Source organism: Psittacula echo (genome assembly GCF_963264785.1).
Source record: "Psittacula echo genome assembly, chromosome: 5".
NCBI lineage: Eukaryota > Metazoa > Chordata > Aves > Psittaciformes > Psittacidae > Psittacula > Psittacula echo.
In genome coordinates this window covers 59,004,279-59,028,755 of record NC_137739.1, presented here as the reverse complement: position 1 = coordinate 59,028,755, position 24,477 = coordinate 59,004,279, and the positions used below count along the sequence as shown (strand labels likewise).

The 24,477-nt window shown below is 38.1% G+C and overlaps 1 protein-coding gene across 2 annotated transcripts in view; it reads left to right on the top strand.

The window, feature by feature from the left end:
• Positions 1–18,261, top strand: part of EML5 (EMAP like 5) — a gene marked incomplete at both ends in the record, with an annotated part of 106,427 nt that extends 88,166 nt beyond the window's left edge. For both annotated transcript variants that reach the window (XM_080617121.1, XM_080617120.1), the window contains 14 exons: positions 773–902; positions 1,230–1,328; positions 3,400–3,420; positions 6,271–6,444; positions 8,135–8,343; positions 9,256–9,413; positions 11,645–11,759; positions 12,245–12,433; positions 12,644–12,816; positions 13,817–13,979; positions 14,845–14,948; positions 16,133–16,286; positions 17,810–17,910; positions 18,225–18,261. In XM_080617121.1, coding sequence (XP_080473247.1) covers positions 773–902; positions 1,230–1,328; positions 3,400–3,420; positions 6,271–6,444; positions 8,135–8,343; positions 9,256–9,413; positions 11,645–11,759; positions 12,245–12,433; positions 12,644–12,816; positions 13,817–13,979; positions 14,845–14,948; positions 16,133–16,286; positions 17,810–17,910; positions 18,225–18,261 — 1,827 coding nt within the window. The remainder of the gene's footprint in view (positions 1–772; positions 903–1,229; positions 1,329–3,399; positions 3,421–6,270; positions 6,445–8,134; positions 8,344–9,255; positions 9,414–11,644; positions 11,760–12,244; positions 12,434–12,643; positions 12,817–13,816; positions 13,980–14,844; positions 14,949–16,132; positions 16,287–17,809; positions 17,911–18,224) is intronic.
• Between the last annotated feature and the right edge of the window lie 6,216 nt (positions 18,262–24,477).

The window sequence follows — 24,477 nt, the reverse complement described above, 5'->3', positions numbered from 1 at the left end:
AAAAAATTTACTTTAGAACTTTATCTGAAGTTCATAATTGTTAATGGCTTTAAAAACAAAATATTTTTAAAAAGTCTATGAATGATGTCCTTAGCTTGGGCATTTGGTGTTTTTTCATTACGTGGCTGAGGCAAATAAATATACTCCGTTTTGATTAATCTGAACTAATCTAACCTTGAAAAATGCAGTTCTTCATGTCAACTGAAATATTTTTTATGATACTTCTGTGATAGCTGTTTATTATGTTCATCCTCTATGGTTATTATGTTTATTTTCTATGATAGTTCTATGATAGCTGTTTATTACTAAACAGCCTTTTAGCATTAGTGTTCTAGAAGTTTTAGGCTGCAATTGAGCTTTTTTAATGGCCAGCTGGAATTAAATTGTGGACCAGTGTTTGTCATTCTTTGTTTCTTAGTACCTTTTGCACCAAAAAAACTGTGTTCTTTGCTCACTGTAATTTATTTACATGCATGTCTATGAATATCTGTCTGTATGTATATATATGAGTGTGTATACACATATAAGTATTCTACAGCATCCACTAAACAGAGATGACAGGATGACATGACTGGGTCTGACAAGAATGAGCAGCAATGTAAGTTGATAGGGAAGGCACAATCTCAGTTTCTGTTGGTTTGAGACATCATTAAACATATTTTCTTTTACTGCATAAGGATGTATTTGAAAAATAAAACTCTGGAAAAGACGGTAAAGTTCATAATTGCTTTAAGGTTTTGAATATCTAATGGATGTAAATATATTTTTTTAGGACCTAATTTTGGAGCTGGTATTTGGGTACCGAGGCAAGGACTGCAGAAACAATGTGCACTACTTGAATGATGGTGCTGATGTAATATACCATACTGCATCCGTTGGGATCTTGTATAATGTGGCAACAGGTATGAGAAAACCCACTTGAGGAAAAGTATTTCCTCACACACTTTGAATTACAGAACTGGTATGCCTTAGGTCTTATGAAAGTATGTGAGAAAACTAGTATTTGTTGCTGAAAATTTAGCCTGTGGGGATGATTCGTAATAGCTGCATGAACAAACAAAATATATTGAAATGTTTCCAGTGACTGAATTTTGAAGGAAGAAAATATTTGATTATTTTGTTATTAGCTTTCCAAAATTCCTTTTGGATAACTTTTTCAAGCATTAACCATGTCTATGTGTGTGTAAGTCTTATAATTAAAGTTGGACTTCTTTATTTTTCATTTTTAGGCTCTCAATCTTTTTACCAGGAACACAATGATGATATTTTGTGCCTCACTGTAAATCAGCACCCCAAGTTTACCAACATAGTGGCAACTGGCCAAGTAGGTATGTTTGTATATTTGTAAAAAGAAATTAACATGAGAGCATGCAATTAGGGCCTTGTGAGTTCATGATAAATCACAAAAATACTTGATTATGCTATCTCCGTTTGCATGAGTGTTACTCAGTTACCTGTCCTCTTTATATGTTTGAGTGTAATTTAATAAAGCTGAACAAAAACCATTAAGGCATGAAAGAAGATTAAGCTTATCTTTTGTTTGGAGTGTTATCAAAAATATTTTTTTACAAATCTTAAGCCCCATGAAATTAGTCTGGTTTTATTTAACTATCAGCTTGAGTAGGCTGAAGCTTAATTGAGCTATCTTTCATTTTTATATGGACCAAACTCAAAATTCTTAAAATAAATGCCACTTTATGTAGGTTCTATCTCATCAGGAAGTTTTATAATACCTACTTGGTGTTCTGATAATACATAGTTGTAATATTCTAACCTGAATTAAATCCCTAATGCTGTTTCCCTACAGAAAATTTAGTTTTAGGGGCAAAAAAATATATATGTTTCATAATAACATTAAAATTTATCTACAGACTAGCCAAGAAAAAGAATAAAAAGATCCCCACTGTGCATCTCCACAGCTGAACTAATACTGCTGTTTCTAAATTTTGCAGAACAGTGTGTTTTTGTAGTCCTACAACCCAACTACAGTTTTCTTATCTTCATTTGGCTCTCTGCAGATTCAAAACCACATGGTTTTCCTTAGTGCATAGAATACAAAAACCCCTTGGTTCATTTTAACCAGAATACTTTTTTTTTTTTTTTTCCCTGTAGGTTTGTTTTAGATGTTTCATCTAAATATGGTCAGTTTGTTTATTACCTGCTTCCCTCTGCGTTTTGGATTTTTAGGTGCATGTCTCATTAAAATTGACTCATTGATAGTGGTAACTGCTTAGCTAAAATAGCTTAATTTCTAGGTGAGTTTCTTACCTCACATGAATTTAAAGGAATTGTTAATAGAAATTATTTAAATGGAGAAAACTATCAGCAGATTTTGCCTATGCTTTGGCTGAAAAGAACATTTGCAGGAATTACAGACCTTTTATTGTCTTCAGGAATTTGTTTTTTCAGCGTATTTCTTAATCTGGCCCTGTTTGCCTTTTCATATGACAGAATATATGGGAAGAATGTAGGCATAATGTGAAAATATGGGGGTTTTGTGAATTTGCTTCTGTGTTCATCTTACTTAAGAAGAAACACAGGACCCTTAATGCTTTTTTATTTCATAATAATTTCTACATCTATAGCAGTAGAACAATTTTAACTGCTTTGTGATGTGGATTAAGGCATGCAAATCAGGAGCAGATGACACTTAAAAAATAGACTGCCAAACATTTTTAAGGAGAGAATTAAATCTGAAAAATGAGCTGGAAGCAAAATATCTTCAAACAACACTTATTTTTAGAATCCGAGCAGATGTTAAGGAGTAAGTGCGCCATAAAGAACATACTTAACTGCTGCTACTTTTCCTACTTATGTGACTGGCACAAACATAGCTTCACCATCATGATTTAAATCTTCAAAAGACTTACAGAAACATTACTTCAAGCATTTTTAAACTGTAATGCTGCTATACAGAGTCTTGATAATACTTCCCAGTACCTGAACCTTTATATTCCTCTTTCTTAATGCTCCTATAGAAGAACATTGGGTGTATTGCCACTTGTCAAGATCAGACTCAAACATTACTACTTAGCAGAAGTACCTATCAGCGTGTTTTTTGGGGGGTGTTCCACTTAATTTGTTAAAATATCAGTAACATGTAAAATATGTTTTTATTTAGCTTGGCAGAAAGACACCTAACATACACCAAAACTAGATTTTTATGTTGTAAGTAGAAATGGAAATCAAAATGTATTCTGTGGATTTTTATATCTGATGTGACCTCCTTTTATCAGTAGTTGTTCATCTTTAACACTAAAAGCAGTACTGGTGCTGCTGTGATGCAAAGAGATGACATCAAGGTGTGTGTTAAGAAATTACACTAAATGTGGCATATATTTTCTTTAGCACTAATCTTATTTCTGGTCTAATTATTTTTCTGCTGCTTTTCCATTACAGGAGACTCAGCAGATATGTCAGGTAAGGGCAATAAAATTTTAACATCTTCAGGTGTAGTTAGCCCATCTAGTAGCTGTCAACAGCTTTGTAGAGCAGTAAGTGACATGAGTTCATTTTTAGTTTATTAAAACCCATATCAGTCATATTACTGTCAGCACTGAATATAAACCACAACAGCACAGATTGTAAGTATAGAACCAATTAAAATGTTAGAACACACTCAAAAACTACTTTTGTTATAACGTGTTCCCTTCTTGCTGCCCAGCGATCAGTGAGATCTAATATACACTCCTGCTGTAGCATTCCTACGTACACCTGCAGATTTTATAGACATGTTGGGGCTGACAACTAACATTCGTTTTAGACACTCAATTGAGTATAATTTCAAACATGCATTTCTACAGTAAATTTCATTGAGGAGGCCTAGGTGACTGAGTGAAAAAAAACAATCACCTTTCACATTTATGTATGATTGTCATGCAGTTATTACCACTGATCCAAAATGCTGGTTATGATGTCAGTTTAATTTTTTCTTTATCATTTTGGGTCTTTGACAGCTTGACAGTCTTGACTGAGCTGTTTTTTATTACTATGTTGTTTTTTGATCTGCAATCTTAAAAAATTCATCACCATCATGTGTGAGTGAGTTCATTGTTAAGCAGCCATAATTGTCTTGTGACACATCTTCCAGAGATGCATAAATGTGTGTTCATGTATACCTAGAAAGTATAATAATCTTCATGTGGATCTAAAGCTTTTTCTGTGAAGAACAAATGTACAATGGCATTTTTAATGTGTATTGACTTCTTTTAAATATGTCATATTGTGCCTGCTTTAAGTATGGCAGGAAGCATATAGGTACCTTTTCCCACACTTTTAAACTATATAAAAGAAGAAGTGGTGATATGGTTGTTTATATGAAAGAAAATCTCTAGTCCTGCATATAATGCCTAGAGATTTTCCCTCTCTCACCTGCCCTCTTCCTACTGCAGGTTGAGTTTGACCTTGTATGTGTTACTAAATTCTGTTTTCACTGCCTGAAAAACAGCACTCTTGCTTTTTCTTTACGGAACCACTAGTCTGGAATCCAAGCTGCTGCCTACCTTCATTAGAAAGTTGTATAGTTTCACTTAAAATTTATGGATAGTTATTTGGCACCTTGGTCACCAGCAGCTTTTACTTTCCCTGTTCCGATTTTATGTTGCCTACAGTAATGCAGGGGTTCTTGAAGCAGTAACATTTGCAGTAGGCTGGAATGGCAAGTTAAGTTTCATGATGACTTGATATAGATTTCCTTCATCTTAGCGGAGGTATTTTTTTGTCCTGCCAGGCTGTGGTAGCTTTATCTGACTTATCCCAGAAGGAGATGAAAATCTGTCTTGTGAGAGCAGAAGTTGAGCAGCTGGAGTACTCCATAAGCAGGACACAGTGTCAGGACAGAGTCCACGTTCTCTGTCCTGCAAATTTTGTTCTGCAAGATTTTGTTGGTTCTTATTCATGAAACCTAGGTGAAAATTTCTCTCTGCCACCCGAAAGATAAATTTTCACCATGGTTATGTGGGAGGTGCACAGGTAAAGGGCAATACAGAGTTTTACCCAGGGGAATGCTGAAGACGGAAAACAGTTCAAAGCCGTAAGAAAGCTCTTTCTTCCCTCAGCTGTCCGTAAGCACAGCAAGGAGTTTGCTGAAAATCTTGAGATAGGCCAGTTGTTGCCAACCCCTGCCCTTTCTGTTTTAATGGCATGTCTGTACAGTGCTGTGGTACCTCTTGAAAGGTGATAATAACAGTATGTTGGTACCGTGAGAAGAAATTCCAATGGGAAAGAGAAGATTTATCTAGAGACTGTTTTGGAACAGCTGTGGAACTGTGCTTAGCTTCATGTTGCTAAAATTTACATAGGTCCCTGTGCCTACTGTTTTCCATTGCATGTCTGCCTTTGAGGGACTAGGTTTAGCTGATTAGAAACACAAAACATGGAGCTGAAATAGAATTTAGTTTAAATGAATCTGGGTCTACAACAATAATCAGTGACCTCCAGACTCTGCAGTCAGATTTATTAGAGATCAGAAGTAAAGAAGTTTGAGAGAGAATCATACTGTCCTGGAAATGCCCTAAATGCTATTTAGAGATTGCAAACTATACATGGATTGCAAGATTGTTGGAGAGGGAATTGCATTTGGAAAAAAACCCTAGCTGTCATCATAATAGATATAATCATATATATTAATAGCATGGAAAGATGGTTCTTACTGCGAAGGGCTTGCAGTCTAAACAGCACAAATTAAAATAAATACCCTAGTTCTTCTGCTTCAGTAAGCAAGCTGATTATTCAGCTGATGCTCTCCTAAGAGAGCATGCAGTTCAAACAGATGGCCATTTTGTAGAAAAGGAGATTTTGGCCTTGCGGTGTAAACTAATTTCTCTGTTGCTACCAGTTGTCCAAAAGCCCCATGCAGAAATTACATTCTTGATAACCTATTCAATATTTATGAAGGTTTTTGAGTTAGCATGTGGAACTAAGTTTTACTTAGGAGAAAACAAGGAGAAGACAGCTTGCTGTCAGAGCCTCTATGTGTGCTGTGCCTCAGAAGTCCAGTTGCAGGGTAAGCAAAGTTTTCATCTCCAGTAGTGTAAGGAAGCCAAAGGCCAACTTCTTAGTCCTATTTAATCATCCTCTTTGCCTTAAATTGGTTGTCAAAGGAAGGCCAAAATCTCCTTTTTTTTTTCTTTTTTGTTTTCCTCTGTCTGCCCAGAACAGTTCTATTTGTCTGATTAAAAAATATTACCTGCTTCAGTAAGAATTCTTCAGTAAGACTTTATTAGACATTTTCAAAACATATACCACTTACATGTTTTTACATCTGTGTAGCTACAGCTCCTTCTATTCATGTGTGGGATGCAATGAACAAGCAGACTCTGTCGGTGCTGCGGTGCTACCATTCAAAGGGCGTGTGCTCAGTCAGTTTCAGTGCCACTGGCAAACTGCTGCTCTCTGTAGGGCTGGATCCCGAACACACCATTACCATTTGGAAGTGGCAGGAAGGTAAGAAAGCAATTGTTTCTGTAGAATGTGTTTGTACTGTTAGAGAAATGTTGGCTTGAGACAAGAGCAGTTGTAGCATAAATATAGAAGAGGTAATATAAATGCAGTTGCCCATTCTACTAACTGCTAAGTATATATCCTTTGGAACTGTTGTGTAAAGACCAAGGTTTCCAGTCAGAATAATTAAAGAAAATTGTACTCTTCTATTTTTTTTTTCTCATTTATTTATTTATTAAAATTTCAGTCATTTCTTTGCTGCTTGGTAAAAACTCCTTATAAAATCCATTTTGCTTCTGAATTTCTTCTCTGTTCTTATTCTTCTTTAAAGTCTGGTTACTGACTAGTTTGTTGTACTCCTAAAATTATCCCACCAGAATTGCAAGTTGCAGAAATGTGATGCCCGTACAGCTCCTTTATGCAGCTATGTAGTTGGCGTCTTAAGTTACACTGCATGCTTTCAGATGTGCTTTGATTGGAGTTCAGGATTTAGGCTAAAATGATTTGGTCAGCTCCTTTCCTCATCTCCTTTCTGTCTGGCAAAACCATGCCCAGACCATGCAACTAATTCTCTAATCTTAGGGGTTTATTTCCTCTCTCTTCGGCTATACCTCATAGCAGCCTTCCGGTATCTGAAGGGGGCCTACAAGGATGCTGGGGATGGACTATTCATTAGGGACTGTAGTGACAGGACAAGGGGTAACGAGTTCAAACTTAAACAGGGGAAGTTTAGATTGGATCTAAGGAAGAAATTCTTTACTGTGAGGGTGGTGAGGCACTGGAATGGATTGCCCAGGGAGGTTGTGAATGCTCCATCCTTGGTGGTGTTCAAGGCCAGGTTGGATGAGGCCTTGGGTGGCATGGTTTAGTGTGAAGTGTCCCTGCCCATGGCAGGGAGGTTGGAACTAGATGATCTCAAGGTCCTTTCCAACCCTAACTATTCTATGATTCTATGATTCTATATCCATTGATCAGCTAGTACCTCTCAGAAGTTTAAAGATCAGCTACTAAGTTAATAAAAAGTGATCCTTTACAGCTTGTCTGCTAGATCCTGTGGAGCTGGGTGCAATGTCAAATGTGTATTATACAATCTTACTTACCTAGCATGAAGGATGTGTGGTAAAAGGTCATGCAGCATTTCACTGCTGTCAGTCAGAAGTCTCCTTCTTAAGAGTATATACAGATTCACATGGCAGCTAAGGAACCAAACTGAGGAATCTTCGTATGGGTCAAAACGCCTGATTTTAACATGTTTGGAGAGACTGGAAAAGCATTAGCTTTGAATCTAAGACCATATGTAACCAAGTCAGTTTCTGCATTTTCTGCAGAAAGTGGGAAGTTTTCTAACCTTGGCAAAATTTAAAGAGAAGTAATTCATTAGTCTCTTATAATGTTTGCGGAGTTTGGGGTTTTCAGAGGAGTCATAGGAGTGTAAGAGGAGATGGGAACTTGGATCTGAGCTCCTAACTCATTAGGTGCTACACTTTGCTAGAGGGATTGATTTAATATGGTGGTTGCTGGTTTGTTTTTTTATCTGCATCTTGATTTATTTTTAATTTAGGAGCAGTTTGTGCTTTTCTTCCTGGCCTGTATGGTCTTGGGTGACTCATCATTCCCCATAACTAGGGATTTTTTAACTATAAATGTGTATTTTTCAGCAGTGAATTCAGAATGTCCATTTTCTTTCCGCCAGGTGCCAAAGTTGCCAGCCGAGCTGGTCACAACCAGCGTATATTTGTAGCAGAATTCAGACCAGATTCAGATACCCAGTTTGTTTCCGTGGGAGTAAAACATGTGAGGTTCTGGACACTGGCTGGAAGAGCTCTTCTCAGTAAAAAAGGGCTGCTGAGCTCCATAGAAGACGCCCGAATGCAAACGATGCTCTCTGTAGCCTTTGGAGCGGTATGTATGTGAAGAAACGATTTTTAAATGCATGCAAACTATTTATTTATTTATTTATTTTTACATTTCTGCCTTTATTCAATGAGGTTTTTTCTAATCTGCTAATGAATATGTCAGTTGTTTTATTAAACTCAGTTTAGTGTTTCTAATACTTGACTGCTAGTTAGAACGAATGGCAGCTTTCTTTAGAGCAGAAAAGAAAACGATTGTGGATTTGTGTGTTTTCAAGAGAAACAAAGGTGCACGCTTTGGACAGATAATATGCTGCTTGGTATTTAATTCAGGTAAAAGAAGGCCAACGCTGTACTGCAGGAACCAAAGAGTAGAAATGAGGCTAATTTTATGCCTGCCTGGAGGTGATTGTATTATAATCTGTATGCATTACTACTCGTGGGTGACCTAGGAACAGCATTGTCCTGGGGCATTCATTAACATCTGTGACTGTTAGAAAACCGCTCCCGGATTTTGTTTTGTTTTGCTTTGGGTTTTTTTTTTTGACAGATGCAGGCCTCTTTGCTAAATTCCATATCTTTGCCATTTCAGGAAGTGCTCTGCATGAGCAGCTCTCATTCTGTTCACCTGGGCCATTAATTTCTTTGCTCTTGCTTTTCTACTTTTTTACAACAGTTTGAGCACTTTGTAGGCTGAAAACACAGCCCTGTGGCTGCTTTTCTTCCTGTATTGCAGGGCTTATTAGCTACAAGAAAGCATGTTTCAGATTTCAAGAAAGAATATAGTAGCTTGTTGTTTTTTCCATACAGGTTGTTATTACCCCTTCTACAATTTGCTCCTCTACGGCAGCAAATAAAAGCAATCTAGCCTAAATGCAAATGGTGATGATCTTTATTTCTGAATGGTTTTCTTCCTGTCTTACTCAGAATCAGATGACGAATATGTTTTTCCCCTTTTCAGAATAACTTGACATTTACAGGTACTATCAGTGGAGATGTTTGTGTTTGGAAAGATCATGTATTGATACGAATTGTGGCCAAAGCTCACAATGGACCAGTTTTCACAATGTATACTACATTAAGAGATGGTTTGATCGTTACAGGAGGCAAAGAAAGGCCGTGAGTCATCTTTTGTTCTGTTTTGACCTTTTTCTGCATGCACATGTATTTTTTAAAAATTGTTCGAACTCATCCCATCTAACACTAGGCAGTTGAGACATCAAAGTCAGAAGAGTAGTAATTTTCAGATTCCTGATTAGGTGGTAGGAAAAAAAGTAGCCACCACGTCCAAAGAGAAGGTAAGCTCATATGAACTTCAGTTACCAATTTTTTTCTGTTGATTAAGACAGCCTAAAGTCACTACAATCCTGACCTGGGTACCTTAAGTACCTGAAGTCAAGGGGGATGAATCAGAATCTAAGTGCTGTACAAGTACTTCTTCATAATTTAATTTCTAGATAACAGTCATATTTCTAAAGCACATGTACAAGCTTCTTCAGTCACAGTTATGAAAGAGATGATACAGTTCTTCCTCCTTAAGCTGCAAATGGCTAATTCAGCCATCATAATAAAAAGTAGCCTTGAGATCGTGTTATTATGTTACTAAATGATTCAGTGGTATTTATCACAACAGTATTACTTTTGAAAGAGAAGGAAAAAACATTTAGTTTAAAATACAGTTTTAAGCATTAAAAAGTTACCTAGTCCTTGGTGGTTACTTCTTTTTCTGAAGGTGAGCTGAGGTTGTTAAGTAATTTGCACAGTTGTGATTAAATAAATGAATGATAATTATTATAACATCGTAATGCACAACTTCTTTTAAAGCAAAAATCTATTTAGTATGATGGCAAAGGCAAACTCTCTTCTCTCAAATCTAATGTACAGCAACATCTTTTGTTTCTGGGGTTGTAAGCAAAATACCTTTTCAAGCATTTTAATTTTTTCTTAGTGCTTTGCTAATGATGAAAGGGGAAAAAACCAATTTTTTCTTTCAGGTGGACTGTATTACAGTTCTCCCTCCTTAAGCTGCAATGCAGTCCAGCTGATGGCATGATAGTGCCCCATTTCGCAGGGCTCGGGCCACTTACTAACTTTTCCTTAAACAGTCCTTAAAGATCCTGGTTGATACTCAAACCCAGCTGAAAATTTCTCTGCTTGAAATATTTTCTTCTAGTATTTAGGAAACACCACCATGATTTTGCTGTTAGAGCCTCTTAAAATATTAGTGTTTGACCTGAAAGAAATAGTTATGAATAACAGTAAGAAACAATAAGCCGTCCCCTGTGAGAAAATGGAGTATTGAAAGTATACAAAACAAAAGCTACAATTAGGAAAATTGCATGTTTGCTTCTGCCTTGGCATTCTTAATTGCAGTTCTCCAGCCTCTTTCGATAAAATCTTTTTGCTGAGTATGATGACCAATCATGTGTGGAAACAGTGCTGTTGGGAAGCAAAGAATATTGCACTGCAAGAACTAACAATTTATAATACATTACAGTTCTTTTAGTAATAACAGTACAAAAGCAGTAATTGTGATTAAACTTTCTGGAGTTCTTTGTCAGGTTTCAATCAGTAATCAAAGTTGTAACAGTGGCAGCTGGATGTCATGGAACATTGTATTTCCTGTTGGGGGAGATTATTTTCTCTTTGAAGACAGATAAATCATGTCCCTGCTCAACTGGAAATGCCATATTTATAACAGTTTCATTAAACATTATCTCCTTTTTAGAAACTTCTTTTACTGTGTTCTTTATTGAAATACACTTTCTCTTGAAAGTGAGTGGGAAATACTTAGAACTTTCATTATTAGTACTGATTAGTTGGGTATCTTGTGCAATTAACATTGAGTGTTTTTTCTGCTATATCTTTGTCATTTATTTCACAGCACTGAAACCAGTGAAATTTTCACAGAAGTAATTTTTTTGTTGTTTATTTCACAGTAGTAAAATACGGATCTTGTATCTTTCTTGTTTCCCCAACTATGTTTTGATAATTTCTGCCTGTCTTAATAATATGGCAGTTTGTTCACACACTTTACTGTTCCTTTGACTAGGCAAATTTCCTAAGAGATACTAATTGAGACTAAGCTTAGCAGCAACCATCTTTCAACTTGCTCTGTAAAGAAGTACAATGGGGACTTTGAATCATAATTTCTTTGTCTGGGACGCTCAGCATATTAACATCACATGTTCAGTAAAAACAAATGGAGCCTTTAATGATTTAAAACATACTGAAATGCCTCATTTATGATACTTTACATTAAATAATACAGTTCTTTCATACGTTAATCATTTTTTTTTTTTTTTTTGTACCAGCCATTACACTCATGGTTGTTCCTGATTTCTTCATAGCTCAAAGGAAGGAGGAGCAGTTAAGCTATGGGATCAAGAGCTGAAACGATGCCGTGCCTTCAGACTAGAGACAGGACAAATGACGGACTGTGTTCGCTCTGTTTGCAGAGGCAAGGTAAAAAAAGCCTTATGACTTTGAAAGGACACTTAGAATTTGTGGATTGATCTATAGCATTAAACATATGGTAAATATCTTCCTCTTTTTCCTATAATTAATATTTGAAATTAAAGGTTGAGATAGAAGGTCTCTGCAAATGATTTTACAGCAGAAAAAAAAATCCACTTCAGGAGATCCTAGTCTTACTTAGGATAATATTCTCTATATATTTTTATTAAAGACTAAGTATTTCTTTTCTGTTTTCTTTTTATACTTCAAATATCTGACTTAAAAGCAGTAGCTCAACTGACATTATGATTGTGTACAGCTTTGTACTTGAATAAGTCATAGATGAGTTTAAGAAATAAATTATCTTTGATTAAATAATCATCTGATCTCAGCAAACCTCGTCAGAACTATAGCTTTGGATTATATCTTTCTTACTCTTTACCATGAGTAGTTAATGTGTTACATCAGAGACAATTCTTTCACTGTTGTTGAAGGGGAAAATTCTCGTTGGGACAAGAAATGCCGAAATAATCGAAGTTGGAGAGAAAAATGCTGCATGTAACATTCTAATTAATGGTCATATGGATGGACCGATCTGGGGCCTAGCAACGCATCCTTCCAGAGATTTTTTCCTTTCTGCTGCAGAAGATGGCACAGTAAGGCTCTGGGATATTGGAGAAAAGGTAGGCGTTGGAGGACAGTTGTTGCTTAGGAAAAAAGTAATAAGAAAAAATACTCTAGACTTGTGGTGGTGTTGAGGACTTGAAACTTCATGTTTTCTTAATGTGTTTTGAGAATAATCCATCTGATAATGCCAATCTGTTAGCATAAGTTTCTTTTGAAGTATGAACAAATAAAAATGTTTACTCTTCTGTGGTTTTATTCCTTCACAGAAGATGCTGAACAAAGTCAGCTTAGGACATGCAGCTCGTACTGTTTGTTACAGCCCAGAAGGTGATATGGTAGCTATTGGCATGAAAAATGGAGAATTTATTATCTTGCTTGTAACCTCTCTAAAAATCTGGGGGAAGAAAAGGGACAGAAGATCAGCAATTCAAGATATAAGGTCAGAAAATATAATGCCTTTTTTTTTTTTCTATTGTAGTATTCTAGAAATCTGTAATATTTTGATTTTTTAAAATACAAGTTTGTGTTCTAAGAAGCATTGCAATGATATTTCGGAGACCTGGAATCAGTAAATGAATTGTGCAGGTTGTGTGATTGCTCTGATAGCAGGAATGAAAAGGAAGGAGGAGGTACATGAAGACATGAGAATACAATCACTCAAAACCTGGGCCATACCATGAGGGGTTCAGATGATATTGTCAAGAATTAGTTAAAATGAAGAGTGAATGGGAAAGTAAATGGACAATAGGAAGAGACTGTCCTAATCACGGGGAAGACGAGAAGGTGTGAAAAGGAGCAGGTGGAGATGATGTGTAAAATGAGATCAGAAGTTTACTGATGCAGACTGGATTGTGAGAGACACTGGAAATGCCTGCAAGGCAAGGCAAACAAGGACCTTGCTGCAAGGAGGCAGGAGAGCCCTGCTAGGAGTTAGGGGGTTGCTGGAATCAGAAACCTGTCCCAGTGTATATCTCAGAGACAATGATAATAAAGATATTTCCTTAGTAACACAAAAGGGGCTGTGAGGAATTTGTTCAGTTCAGGAAGCTGCTGAGTTTCAAGACTAGAAAGAAAAAATGGAAGGAGGAAACCACTGTGCAGAAATACATTGCAGAGAGGAAAAGTTTGATTTCACACCTTTTTGGTCAGTACGTTTCATCTAGAAGGTCTGGCTTTTCTTCATTTACAGCAATTCATTTTTCTGGTTTTTATCCTTATAAGTATGGCATTAGAGAATCAGGTATCAGGGCGTGTCACTAAGTTAGACCATGGAAATGGTAGTGAGATCAGACAATGAACAGAGTTATTCAGAAGTGTTCCCATTTCTCTTATATGTGGCAACTGTACCAAAGTTATTGGCACATTCTATTGCATGTATGTTCACTGAAAAAAATTATTTCAGAAACTATTTTGCTTAGCAGACTCTTTTGTCTCTTCAGGTTTAGCCCAGATTCTCGTTACTTGGCAGTTGGTTCCAGTGAGAATGCAGTGGATTTTTATGATCTGACTTTGGGTCCCACACTGAATCGAGTCAGCTATTGCAAAGATATCCCAAGTTTTGTGATCCAGATGGACTTCTCTGCAGATTCCTCATATCTCCAGGTATCAGTCACTAATTTTTCAAATTATTGAATATAAAACATACTCATGAGAGAGATTCTGCAAGTATTCTCCTTTGACAACTGCTAGATTTTGTAATGAAATGTTCGGTAGGTTACTGTCCCTGGGCTCTTTGTGATAAGTGGGTGATGAAAATAGTTATCCTAGATATTAAATACAAAGAATAAGCACAGAAATGAGAAACAGATTTCAAAATCCCTGTAAAGTGTCTCCCAGCCTTTTTACCTCTATGAGGCTGATGGGCTGTCATAAAAAAATGAGTAGTCTATTATTCTGTAAGCTCCATATCCCTGACCAAAATGGTGGCACTATGCACTGTTTTGGTGCTAGCCTTGGCGGAGCAGCACCAGAATCATGGTGTTGCAATTCCCAGCCACAGGGCTTAAGACATTTCTTAAGAACAAAATAAAATAGACATGCTTTGTTTTCTATATTTTGTTCATATCTGGGAGGAGGAATAAGCTTCTTTCACTATTAGATCAACAAAGGAATATCTTTATGTTAGTTTTAAAGATAGGAGTTTATTTCGCCTTTCTTATTTACACACACACATACTAATACACACAATATCTGTATATACAGATTTAATGTACAGAATGTGAGATGTTTCAATTATTTTTTATCAATTAGTTATTTTAAAATTCAAGATTTCTTACACTTTCTCGCTGTTGCTTTAGGCTTGTATAGAGTTTTGAGAATTTTCAGTTCATTAAGGAAGCTTATTAATAGCTAAGTTACTTACAGAGTAAAAGATAACTAGAAAATGCTTTTTAAAGCTCTTTAGATTTATATTTTCATCTTTTCCAAAAAGTTTGTGTGTTCTAAATTGTCTGTCATCAACTCAAAGGTCTCTACTGGGTCTTACAAAAGGCAAGTCTACGAAGTGCCTTCAGGAAAACAACTTGTGGACCAGGCTGTGATTGACAGAATAACATGGGCGACTTGGACGAGGTAAATGATTCACACATTCACTACACCTGTTAAAACACTTGTGACTTCCAGGAGAAGCACCTACTGTTTAAAAGCATATTTCATTCCTTCATGGAGCCAGATAACTTCTTTTAATGCACCCATCTGCTCTGGCAGCAGATCAGTTAAGTACAGTACAGCAAAAGATAGTACAGAACATGAATTTGACTGGTGAGGACATCCGGTAACAACTGATCACTTCAACATATGCCTTTCTGTTTGCTGTTTATCATTGGCTTCCTTTGCTATATCTCTATCAGCCTCAGTAGTTTTTCATGGCACTGCACAAATACTTGGAATTTTTGCTTCAAAATGGCAACATAGAGATAAGAGTACAAGTAATATTAAAACATACCAAAACATGAAAAGACAATACAAGGCTGTGATGATTCAGGTTTTATTTACAGTATTACACTAATGGTATCTGTGTATTAAAGTTTCCATTAACATTTGCATATGAAAAGATATACAAAAGTACTTTAAAATACCTTAAAGTTGTTATAGTTAATTTAAAACAGACTTAGAAATCACCATATTTTACTTTTATTTCAGTCTGAAGTAAATCATTCCTTTTGAATGTGGTGTATTGTGCTTTGATTCAGGAGGAAAGAGTTGCAGAAGAATTCCTAAATCATTCACCTCCTAACAAATGATAAAGTGCTTTTTTATTGTGCATTCCTGGAAGTATGCACATACATTGTAAGCAGAGCTGGATAAAAAGCAACTTTTCACAACAGTTTGTGAAGAAAACTTTCTATAAATGTCTGTTTTGGAATCTTTAAGATAATTATGTTTTCTGGTTTGAAAAATTTTTTCTCCCTACAATTATAATGAAGAAGGATGATTTTTAATTTTCCTTCATTCAATTTTTTGGCAAATACCTCACTGGGTAGTATTAGTATCATTGATTTCACCGCTGCTTCTTAGTGTTGTTATGGGCCACTTTATTTTGGGAAGTATGTTACTGAATAATTTTCAGAAGTAATTATGGAGTGATACAAAAATTAATTACAGAGTAAAACCTGTCTGAGATATGTATGTGTAAGAATAAAATGTTAAAAGTACAATTCTATAGAATCAGTTGCAACGTGAGAGCTGCTCACTGTTTCCTTACTCTATTCTTTTTGTTGTCATTTTAAAAAGAATCTGTTGCTCTTCTGTTGCAGTGTTCTAGGGGATGAGGTAATTGGAATCTGGTCGAGGCATGCTGAAAAAGCTGATGTGAACTGTGCCTGTGTCTCTCACTCTGGAATCAATCTTGTAACAGGCGATGATTTTGGCATGGTCAAACTGTTTGACTTCCCATGTCCTGAAAAATTTGTAAGAACTTGTTTTTGCATTATTACAAGTACTGTTGATATTACGGTCTTGTGCTGTTTCTTTAGAAGACCTGTGATGGAAATCCTTCCTTCTCTAAATTTGTAGCTTTTTAATGCACCTGTGTAACTTCATCTCTGTAGTCTCACAAGCATGCTTCATCTCTTATGTTTTCCTATTTTGTGCAGTAGCTCTGGCTATAAGCTATAAGCTCTTGTAGGTGTTAATCATAGAATCATAAACAGGTAGGACTGGAAAGGACCATCCAGTTCCAATCCCCCCTGCCCTGGGCAGCGACACCTCACACTAAACCAGGTCACCCAAGGCTCTGTCCAGTGTGGCCTTGAACACCGCCAGGGATGGAGCATTCACAGCTTCCTTGGGCAACCCATTCCAGTGCCTCACCACCCTCACAGTAAAGAATTTCCTTATATCTAATCTAAACTGCCCATTTATGTTTTAACCTGTTACCCCTTGTCCTACCACTGCAGTCCCTAATGAAGAGTCCCTCCCCAGCATTCGCACTGGTGTTCATACTGTTCATGGTGTTCATCCACCTTCATACGGTGGGTGCTCCAGTCCCCTGATCATCCTCGTGGCCCTCCTCTGGACTTGTTCCAACAGTTCCATGTCCTTTTTATGTTGAGGACACCAGAACTGCACACAATACTCCAAGTGAGGTCTCACGAGAGCAGAGTAGAGGGACAGGGTCACCTTCTTTGACCTGCTGATCGCGCTCCTTTTGATGCAGCCCAGGATATGCTTGGCTTTCTGGGCTGCGAGCGCACACTGGAGCCGGCTCATGTTCATTTTCTCATCGACCAACACCCCCAAGTCCTTCTCTGCAGGGCTGCTCTGAATCTCTTCTCTGCCCAACCTGTAGCTGTGCCTGGGATTGCTCTGACCCAGGTGTAGGACCTTGCACTTGTCATGGTTAAACTTCATAAGGTTGGCATCAGCCCACCTCACAAGGCAGCCTGCATTAGCAGAGTGCCTTCACAATAAAAATCTCAGAGCCCTTAGCTTTATTTATCCACATCTCCAGTCTCCATTTGACAGATGAGGAAGACAGCTGGTAATTTTAGTCCCATCTGTGTATTTCCATGGATGAAGAGTTTACAGGTTTTTCACTAACACTAGCACTGCTCAATTTTAGGATATGAGACGGCAGTGTAAACTCCTTACACACTTAGGATCAAAATAATTTTTTCAGTATTAGGAATTTTTGCACAATATTTAGAGTTTGTGCAAGCTATATTTCTTGTGACAAGCTATATTTCGTTTCGTTGTGTTATCTTGAGCGTTGTTCCCAATTTGCAGGTGCTGTCTCACTTAGCGACATTTCAACTGTGTTGCAGCACAATAATGGTTCTCCTTCAGGAGATTTTTCATGTTTGAAAACCTATATAACATTCTGAATGATATGCAATAAAAAGGTAGATTAAAACATGCATGCCTTTTTTGGCTTAGAAGGACACGAAGTGTTTAGACCTTCATTTTGTTGTTGTGTTGTGTCTTTTTTTCAGGCAAAACACAAACGATTTTTAGGTCACTCTGCCCACTTAACCAATATTCGATTCACAAGTGGAGATAGATATGTGGTCAGTGCTGGAGGGGATGACTGCAGGTACGTATCCTTACTGTTAGTACACATCAGTGGACATGGACAGTCCAGAACAGTATAAAGTTCAAGTTCAGGGTATTCATCTTTTTGCCTGTGTGCGTGCTTTTCTGTTTGCATATAAAGAAATGGGTATTTGCAGCACAATAAATAGCCCAGATGTTAATATGAATAAGTTAAGATTTAACAAATGAAAATATGTTTAAATCTGTACTCAGAGCATTATAGAGGTTAATTTTTTTCTTTTGACTCTTAGCCATTTCTTTTGCCAACATTGTAGTATTTTATATCTCATATTTAATATCTCTTTGGGAACACAGCTTGTTTGTTTGGAAATGTGTGCATATGCCTCATTGAGAGAGACATGGAGACTTGCAAAGCGGACACTGCATGGAATACCAGGCATGAAAAACCCAGGATTGTGATGTGACATTCTGCTGTGCCCTGCATGAGTAAGAAATGGTGTTGATCCAAGACAGAGAGCAATCTTTCTCTGAAAGACAAGTGTCTAGAGTTTGTCAGAAGGACGGACCGTAACAAATACACTGAAGCTGTTAGATTTGCTTCAGTGTTGGATAATCCGGGTTTGTATTTCACTCACTGCCAGATGCTGAAAATGAAATATGTTGATAAAAGGAAACAGTGAATTGTTAATCAATGTACAGTTTCACAGTGAGATCCTGGGGTTTTAATCAAGAGATGTGATTCCTGACCTAGTGCTGTACATTGATCTATTTTCAGCATGAATATTTCTCCTTTAAGTTTTGGGGTCTGAATATCATTGAAAAAAAGAGTATTCCATATTTTATTACAGAAAGAAACCATATGTTAACCCTTAAATATATAGTATTTTAATAAATGTTTAATTATTATAATAGAAATTATATTTCTATGACTGGTCAAAAGGAAACATCATCTGGTGAAGCAGAAAATAATAGAGCTGATTCCTTAGGACTTTAATGTTTCTGTATTTAGAGGCCTGGGTCACAGTCATGTCTGGTGAAAACTGTTGGATATGCATGATTTTCATGGCTAATTTAGTGTTTTTGTTGCACTTAAACATTAAATTAGTTCTGTGAGCAAAAATAGATTTGCTCACTTTGCGAGTGCCTTGCCCACAACCTAAAAGTCTAACTCCAATTTTTGCCTTGTGAATAAAAGTATTCTCAGTGGAAGAGAGATTATTGCTGTGTTACTTGGCTGGGCTGTTAGCCGCTGTGCTGGAAAAGTGGATGAGGCTGAGGATTTTATAGTTCATAGATAAAGCTTGGGATGCCACCAGTTGCAAAAATAGAATTTCATAGCAATATGAATTGATTTTATTTTCTCAGCATCATGGCGGGGGGGGGGGGGGGGGGGGGAATTCAGAGAAAATATAAACTTTCCAAATGTTGTATTTTGTACATTTGAACTTTTTAACAGAGTTAGGACTAGCTGGGAGATGTCTCTACTCAGATTTCTCTCCTGATTGTAAAAAATGTCAGTCATATGCTTGTTTAAATGGACCTGCTGTCACCTCTAGTGTAAGTGCATTTATGCTATCCTGCAACATAACTGAGCCTCTTAGTTGAGAAAAAGATTTCAGTGATAATGAAAACCTTAACCAAGCTGTGTTTTGGCTACAAGTGAGGAAGATCTCATCTGTCTGTCTAAACCATGTCATAGAGATGTACTGCAGGCTGAACCTGTTTTTCAATCAGTGCAGTTCATGCAGTGTGGAAGGGAACAGAAGTCACTAATTCTCAGCACTACTCTCATCATGATGTTCTGCTGTGAACATAAAGCTCTTTTTCTCTGTGCAAGCCAGCAGTGCTTTAACAATGGCATTTATGTAGGTCAGTCAGTAGGTTTTGATGTCACCCACCCATTGCATTCTCTTATGCCAGATAAAAGTAAAAAAAAGAAATAAACTTCATCTCTTCTTGTAAGCATCTTGTGTGCATGGTGGTTATACAGGGGATGGGAGGGCTTGTGTATGGAAGGAAGGGGGAGAAATGTTAATGAGCCAGCCTTCTGTGCTCTCCCAAGTCTAAAAATCATTTTTGTGTTCTATTTGAAGCTAGTTACCCAATGGTCTTCAATAATATATTCTATATATCAAGCTATAACACTTAAAGAAGTGAAGAACTAAGCAATTATCAGGTTTCTTTGCATGATGGTTCTTAGCAAAGTCTTGCCAGTCGTGCAGCTGCATGAGCTACAGGAGCAAAACCTGTGGATTTGGTCAGGAGTATACAGAGAGATCTTGCTGGTTATGTTTCTGACTTTAGCAGAATTGCATTTGAGAATTGAGATTAGACCTGGTATGTCTTGTAACCTTTCTGCCTGCCCACCTGTTTCATGTGGCAAGTGTTATCTGGCATTTAAATCTTACCTGTGACAGAGAAATCAGTTGCAGTATGCTATTTGGTAGCTGTGATTCTATCCCTTATTACACACATTTCTGCAGGACTTCCTATCTTGAAGTAAGATTTGTCCTGCCTCTATTTTAAAGTTGCTTTTCATTGGTTCAAGTTGGATGGCTGTTGAGAGCAGTCTTGCTTACTCAGACTGCAAGATCAAAGTCCAAATTTTTCTGCCTCTTTTTGAGCTTTTCCCTCAAAATCCTAAACCCAGTGTCTGCCAGCCTCATGATCTTCCATGGGCCTTCACCCCATGAAAGACATATGTGGACTGTCAAGGGGTTTGTTCCTCTATGCCTGTCACTGGTAATGTCGTCTTCTCCTCCCTCCCTCCACTCCCTTTACTAATCCTGTGCCCCTGCACCGATAATGTGTCCATTGGTTCTTGTGCCCTGAGGAACCTCAAATGCCACCACCCCAGTGGTGAAATGCCTGTGGGCAGCTGATGGGTGAATTGTCTCAGTGCAGGCTGATAGCTGCAGTGCTGGAGTCTGAGCCTCCAGATCTGCCTGCTTCTCCACTCCCTTCCAAACCTCACCGCTGCAGTGAAGGGCTGGGGGCTGGAATGGCTGGAAGCTAAGGAGCTATTTAAGAACAAAACTACCAGCCTTGTTCCTCCTGTTGCAGCTGGTGTTCTCCCTGGCAAACTGCTCTGTGGTTTGCCAAGTAAAATGGGGTCAGCAGCTGGGAATGGTCATGTACATTGAGAGGGGGGAGTACAGCCTCAGTTGCAGCCTTCTTCCTGGGGTCAATTTGGAGTATATTCTGTAGGACAAGTGGCATTCCCTGCTCAACAGCTGGCTGTGCGTGTGGTTAAAGGTGGCAGCTTTGTGGGCTTTTTGTCTTTGTCTGTGATGATCCATGTTACTGTGCCTCGTTTGCTGCTTACATTAAATGCTACTGTAGTAACTTCCCTGCATGAGGCACATGTATTCAGGAACAAACTGCCTGCTGTGGTGGGCCATGGGAGCTCCTGTCAGAGGATGACATAACCCTGTAGGCTAGGTCAGGGGAGAAGCTGGGATGTGGAGGGACTAGTGACAGCCTTTGCTTCAGAGTGTCAGAGAGAAGAACTGTGGTCAGGAGGGCTTGCTCTGAAGCTGGAGAAAGCCTTTTCTCTGATAATACAGCACAAAGGAAGGGGAGGCAAAAGCTCTTTGTGTGATTTAACCACTCATGGATGACTTTTTTCTCTAGCTTAATTGTCTTCCTGACGTCTGTGGGATCTTTAGTCAGCAGTGTTTTTTGTGTAAAAGAAATAAACTAGAGAACTGATTCAATAAAAGCAAAATGACATTTCACTTACAGAAATAAATTGCCCTTGAAAGCTACTGAAGTATGCTTAGAAAGAAAGACAATGAGAGACAGAAAATCCAGTTTCTAGGAGCAAACAAAAACTACAAATATACACACTGAGAACTGCTCTATGTGCAGGAACTGAGGAGCACCGTTGAGATTAGGTCAGAGAGAACAAATTGGCCGAATATATTCAATCATTTAGACTTGAAATCTTAGGGTTTTTTATCCTTAAGGAGGCAGTCATTGCATATTATGACTTTCTGATTACGATAGGGAGGCAAGAGATGGTGTGAAACAGGATAAAGAAAGCATTTCAGAAAGTTTTAAAGTTACTTTATCACATTTTGATAGCTGAAGGCAGGCATACATTCAGAGTAACTTCTGACTTTGCTCAGTATCAGGGTTTCAATATTAGCAAGATTCATTTCAGCATAACTCTGAACTTCAGACAAGTCCGGTTGATGCTGACCTGGAATCTTAGAAAGCAAACACATTGCAGTTATCTCCTGAATCTGGAAACTAGATCAAAAAAAAGGACTTCAGTACCAAGAGCAGGGCTTGGGTAGCGTTCAGGAATGAGTTAGTTTAAAACCATGATCCACTCCTTGTAGCTGCTGCCTACACCCCACTATTGGTCTTGCAGGCTTGCCAAGGCAAATGGTGCCCTTCTTCAACCAGCCCTAAGTGTCCATCTGTGCAGCACCTACCCTGCTCCCTCTGGGTTGCACCCCACAGTGCTCAGGTCGCCTCGTGTGCATGGATTTCACTCCAGACCTACGCATCGGAGTCCCTTACTGAACTTGCAGTGCGAGGTGTAGCAGCGTCACAAGCTAAGGATTTTGGTTTCAAATACTATGCTTACATGGGCAAGGTGATGTTTCCCTATTTCAATATTAGTGTCACAGATGTGACAGGCCTTAATCTGAAAAGATTCTTCTTTTTTTGTTATTAAATTCTATTAGCATAAGCTATAGACAAATGTTGACTTGTCAGTGTTTTGAACAAAAACAGCCTGTAGACTCTACAGAAAGGGAAGATTGCAAGTCGCAAATCAGTTGCCACAACAGTGATTTTAACATCACTGGCTGTATTGCACTTGCAGACTCTTTTGTTCTCATGGTTTTCTTATGCTTCCTTGTAACCTGCTGTGTTTTCCTAAAGTTCATAGCATCATTTGATTTTTTGTCTCATGTGGGTATAGAGCTGTAAGCTTGCCAAAGCCTGCTGCGCACTCTTGTGACACCGGTCACTGCAATGTGTTTTCTTTGGTTGTCTCCAGCTTCTGCTCTTCAATTAATGTTGACTTCAGACTTAAACTGCATTATTTCATTTCAGAATAAAAAGAATAGTTTTAGGTATATAATAAAAGCCATAATAGGTTTCCTTGCCAAAATCATTCATAAGTAACTAAGAAGTAGTAGGTGGCTTGCTGGGGGTTTTCTCCCATCTGCTTGATGTTAGAACAGGTAACCACTCATCATCCCCTTCTCAGATTACCAACAGCCACCAGTCATCACCTTGATCTGTTTTTTTTGTTAACTGTTAAACGAGAGATTCAACCAATTCACTTGTTCTTCGGGAAAAGAGATTAAAAAAGGGAAAAGAAAGAAGGCATGGGATGTGTGCTTTTCCCTCCTCATGTAAAACAAAACAACAGTGTAAGGTCTGAGCACAGTGACAAGAGGCAATTCCCATAATTTCCACTCATTTTTGAAATCATGGAATGTAGGATGGAGCAAACAATAACAGGAAACCAGTAACTATAAACCTGGAGGAAAGGAGAAAGAAATGAAAACAGAGGAAATTAGATGAAGGCAGGCTCACAAACAAGCTAAGGCAGTACCAAAGAGCTGCCCCAGTGGTACAGGGCACGGAGTCCCAGGGCTGGAGAGCAGTGGAGCGCTCATGGAGAGGCTGGTTTTGGGAAGGTGCATCTGCTCCTTTTCATTGCTGTTTCCACTCCCATCCCTGTGGGACAGCTATTTAGTGCTCAAGTGCAGCAGCTAACATGGGTTAACTTCTGCTGCAGCATGTGCATGTTGGTAGCAAAGAAAATACTGTAAGGCAGAAATGCCATGTAGTGTTGACAGCTCTGGCAAGAGTTTAATCTCATCTTTCCCACATAAACCAAACATGGGTGGTGTTATGTGGCCTTTTCTGATTTATCCATATTTTGGCTTCCTGTGCAACTGGGCTTGAATGCATTCTTTAAACAAAAAAGTATTAAACCAAAGAAATGGTGTACTTTAGAAACCTCCTCATGAACAAGTGGTATTGGTTCCTGCCTCTTTCATTCCTTTCCTATCTGTTGTTCACCCATTCTGCGCTGCTGTTCACAGCATTCAAGATGAGAGGCACCAAAGCCACGGCCTGAACTTGTGATGTGCTGGAGACAGGTGTCTGCAAGGGCAGTTTGATTCACACAGGAGATGAACTTTCCTTCAGTGGTACCTATACATTAGGTATAGTAGGTCAGGGAGGGTGTATGTGATGTGGGCCTAAAAAGACGTGTGAGTAAAAATAAATTAGTAAAGTTCTTAATTTGATGCCATAATAAACCATTGCAAAATAAGGATGTAATTGGCTTAATGTGAACTTTATGTAAAAAAATCCAAACCCATTGCAGGTGCTGCTTACCTGCTTACAGCTGAACTGGTCTTTCACCTGTAGCAACTCTTTGTAAGGAACGCCAAATCTGTGCACAGAGTGAGCCTGCTGCTTCCCCACCTGCTGAGGACAGCTCAGCCTGGGGTGTGAGAGGCACGGTGTTCCATCACTCCGTGTGTTTGGATTTCTCTTCCAAAAGCCAAATTATAAGTAAGTTTCCTGAGTTTCTGTTGCTTCTTGTGGGAAAACTTCAAGACCCTACAAA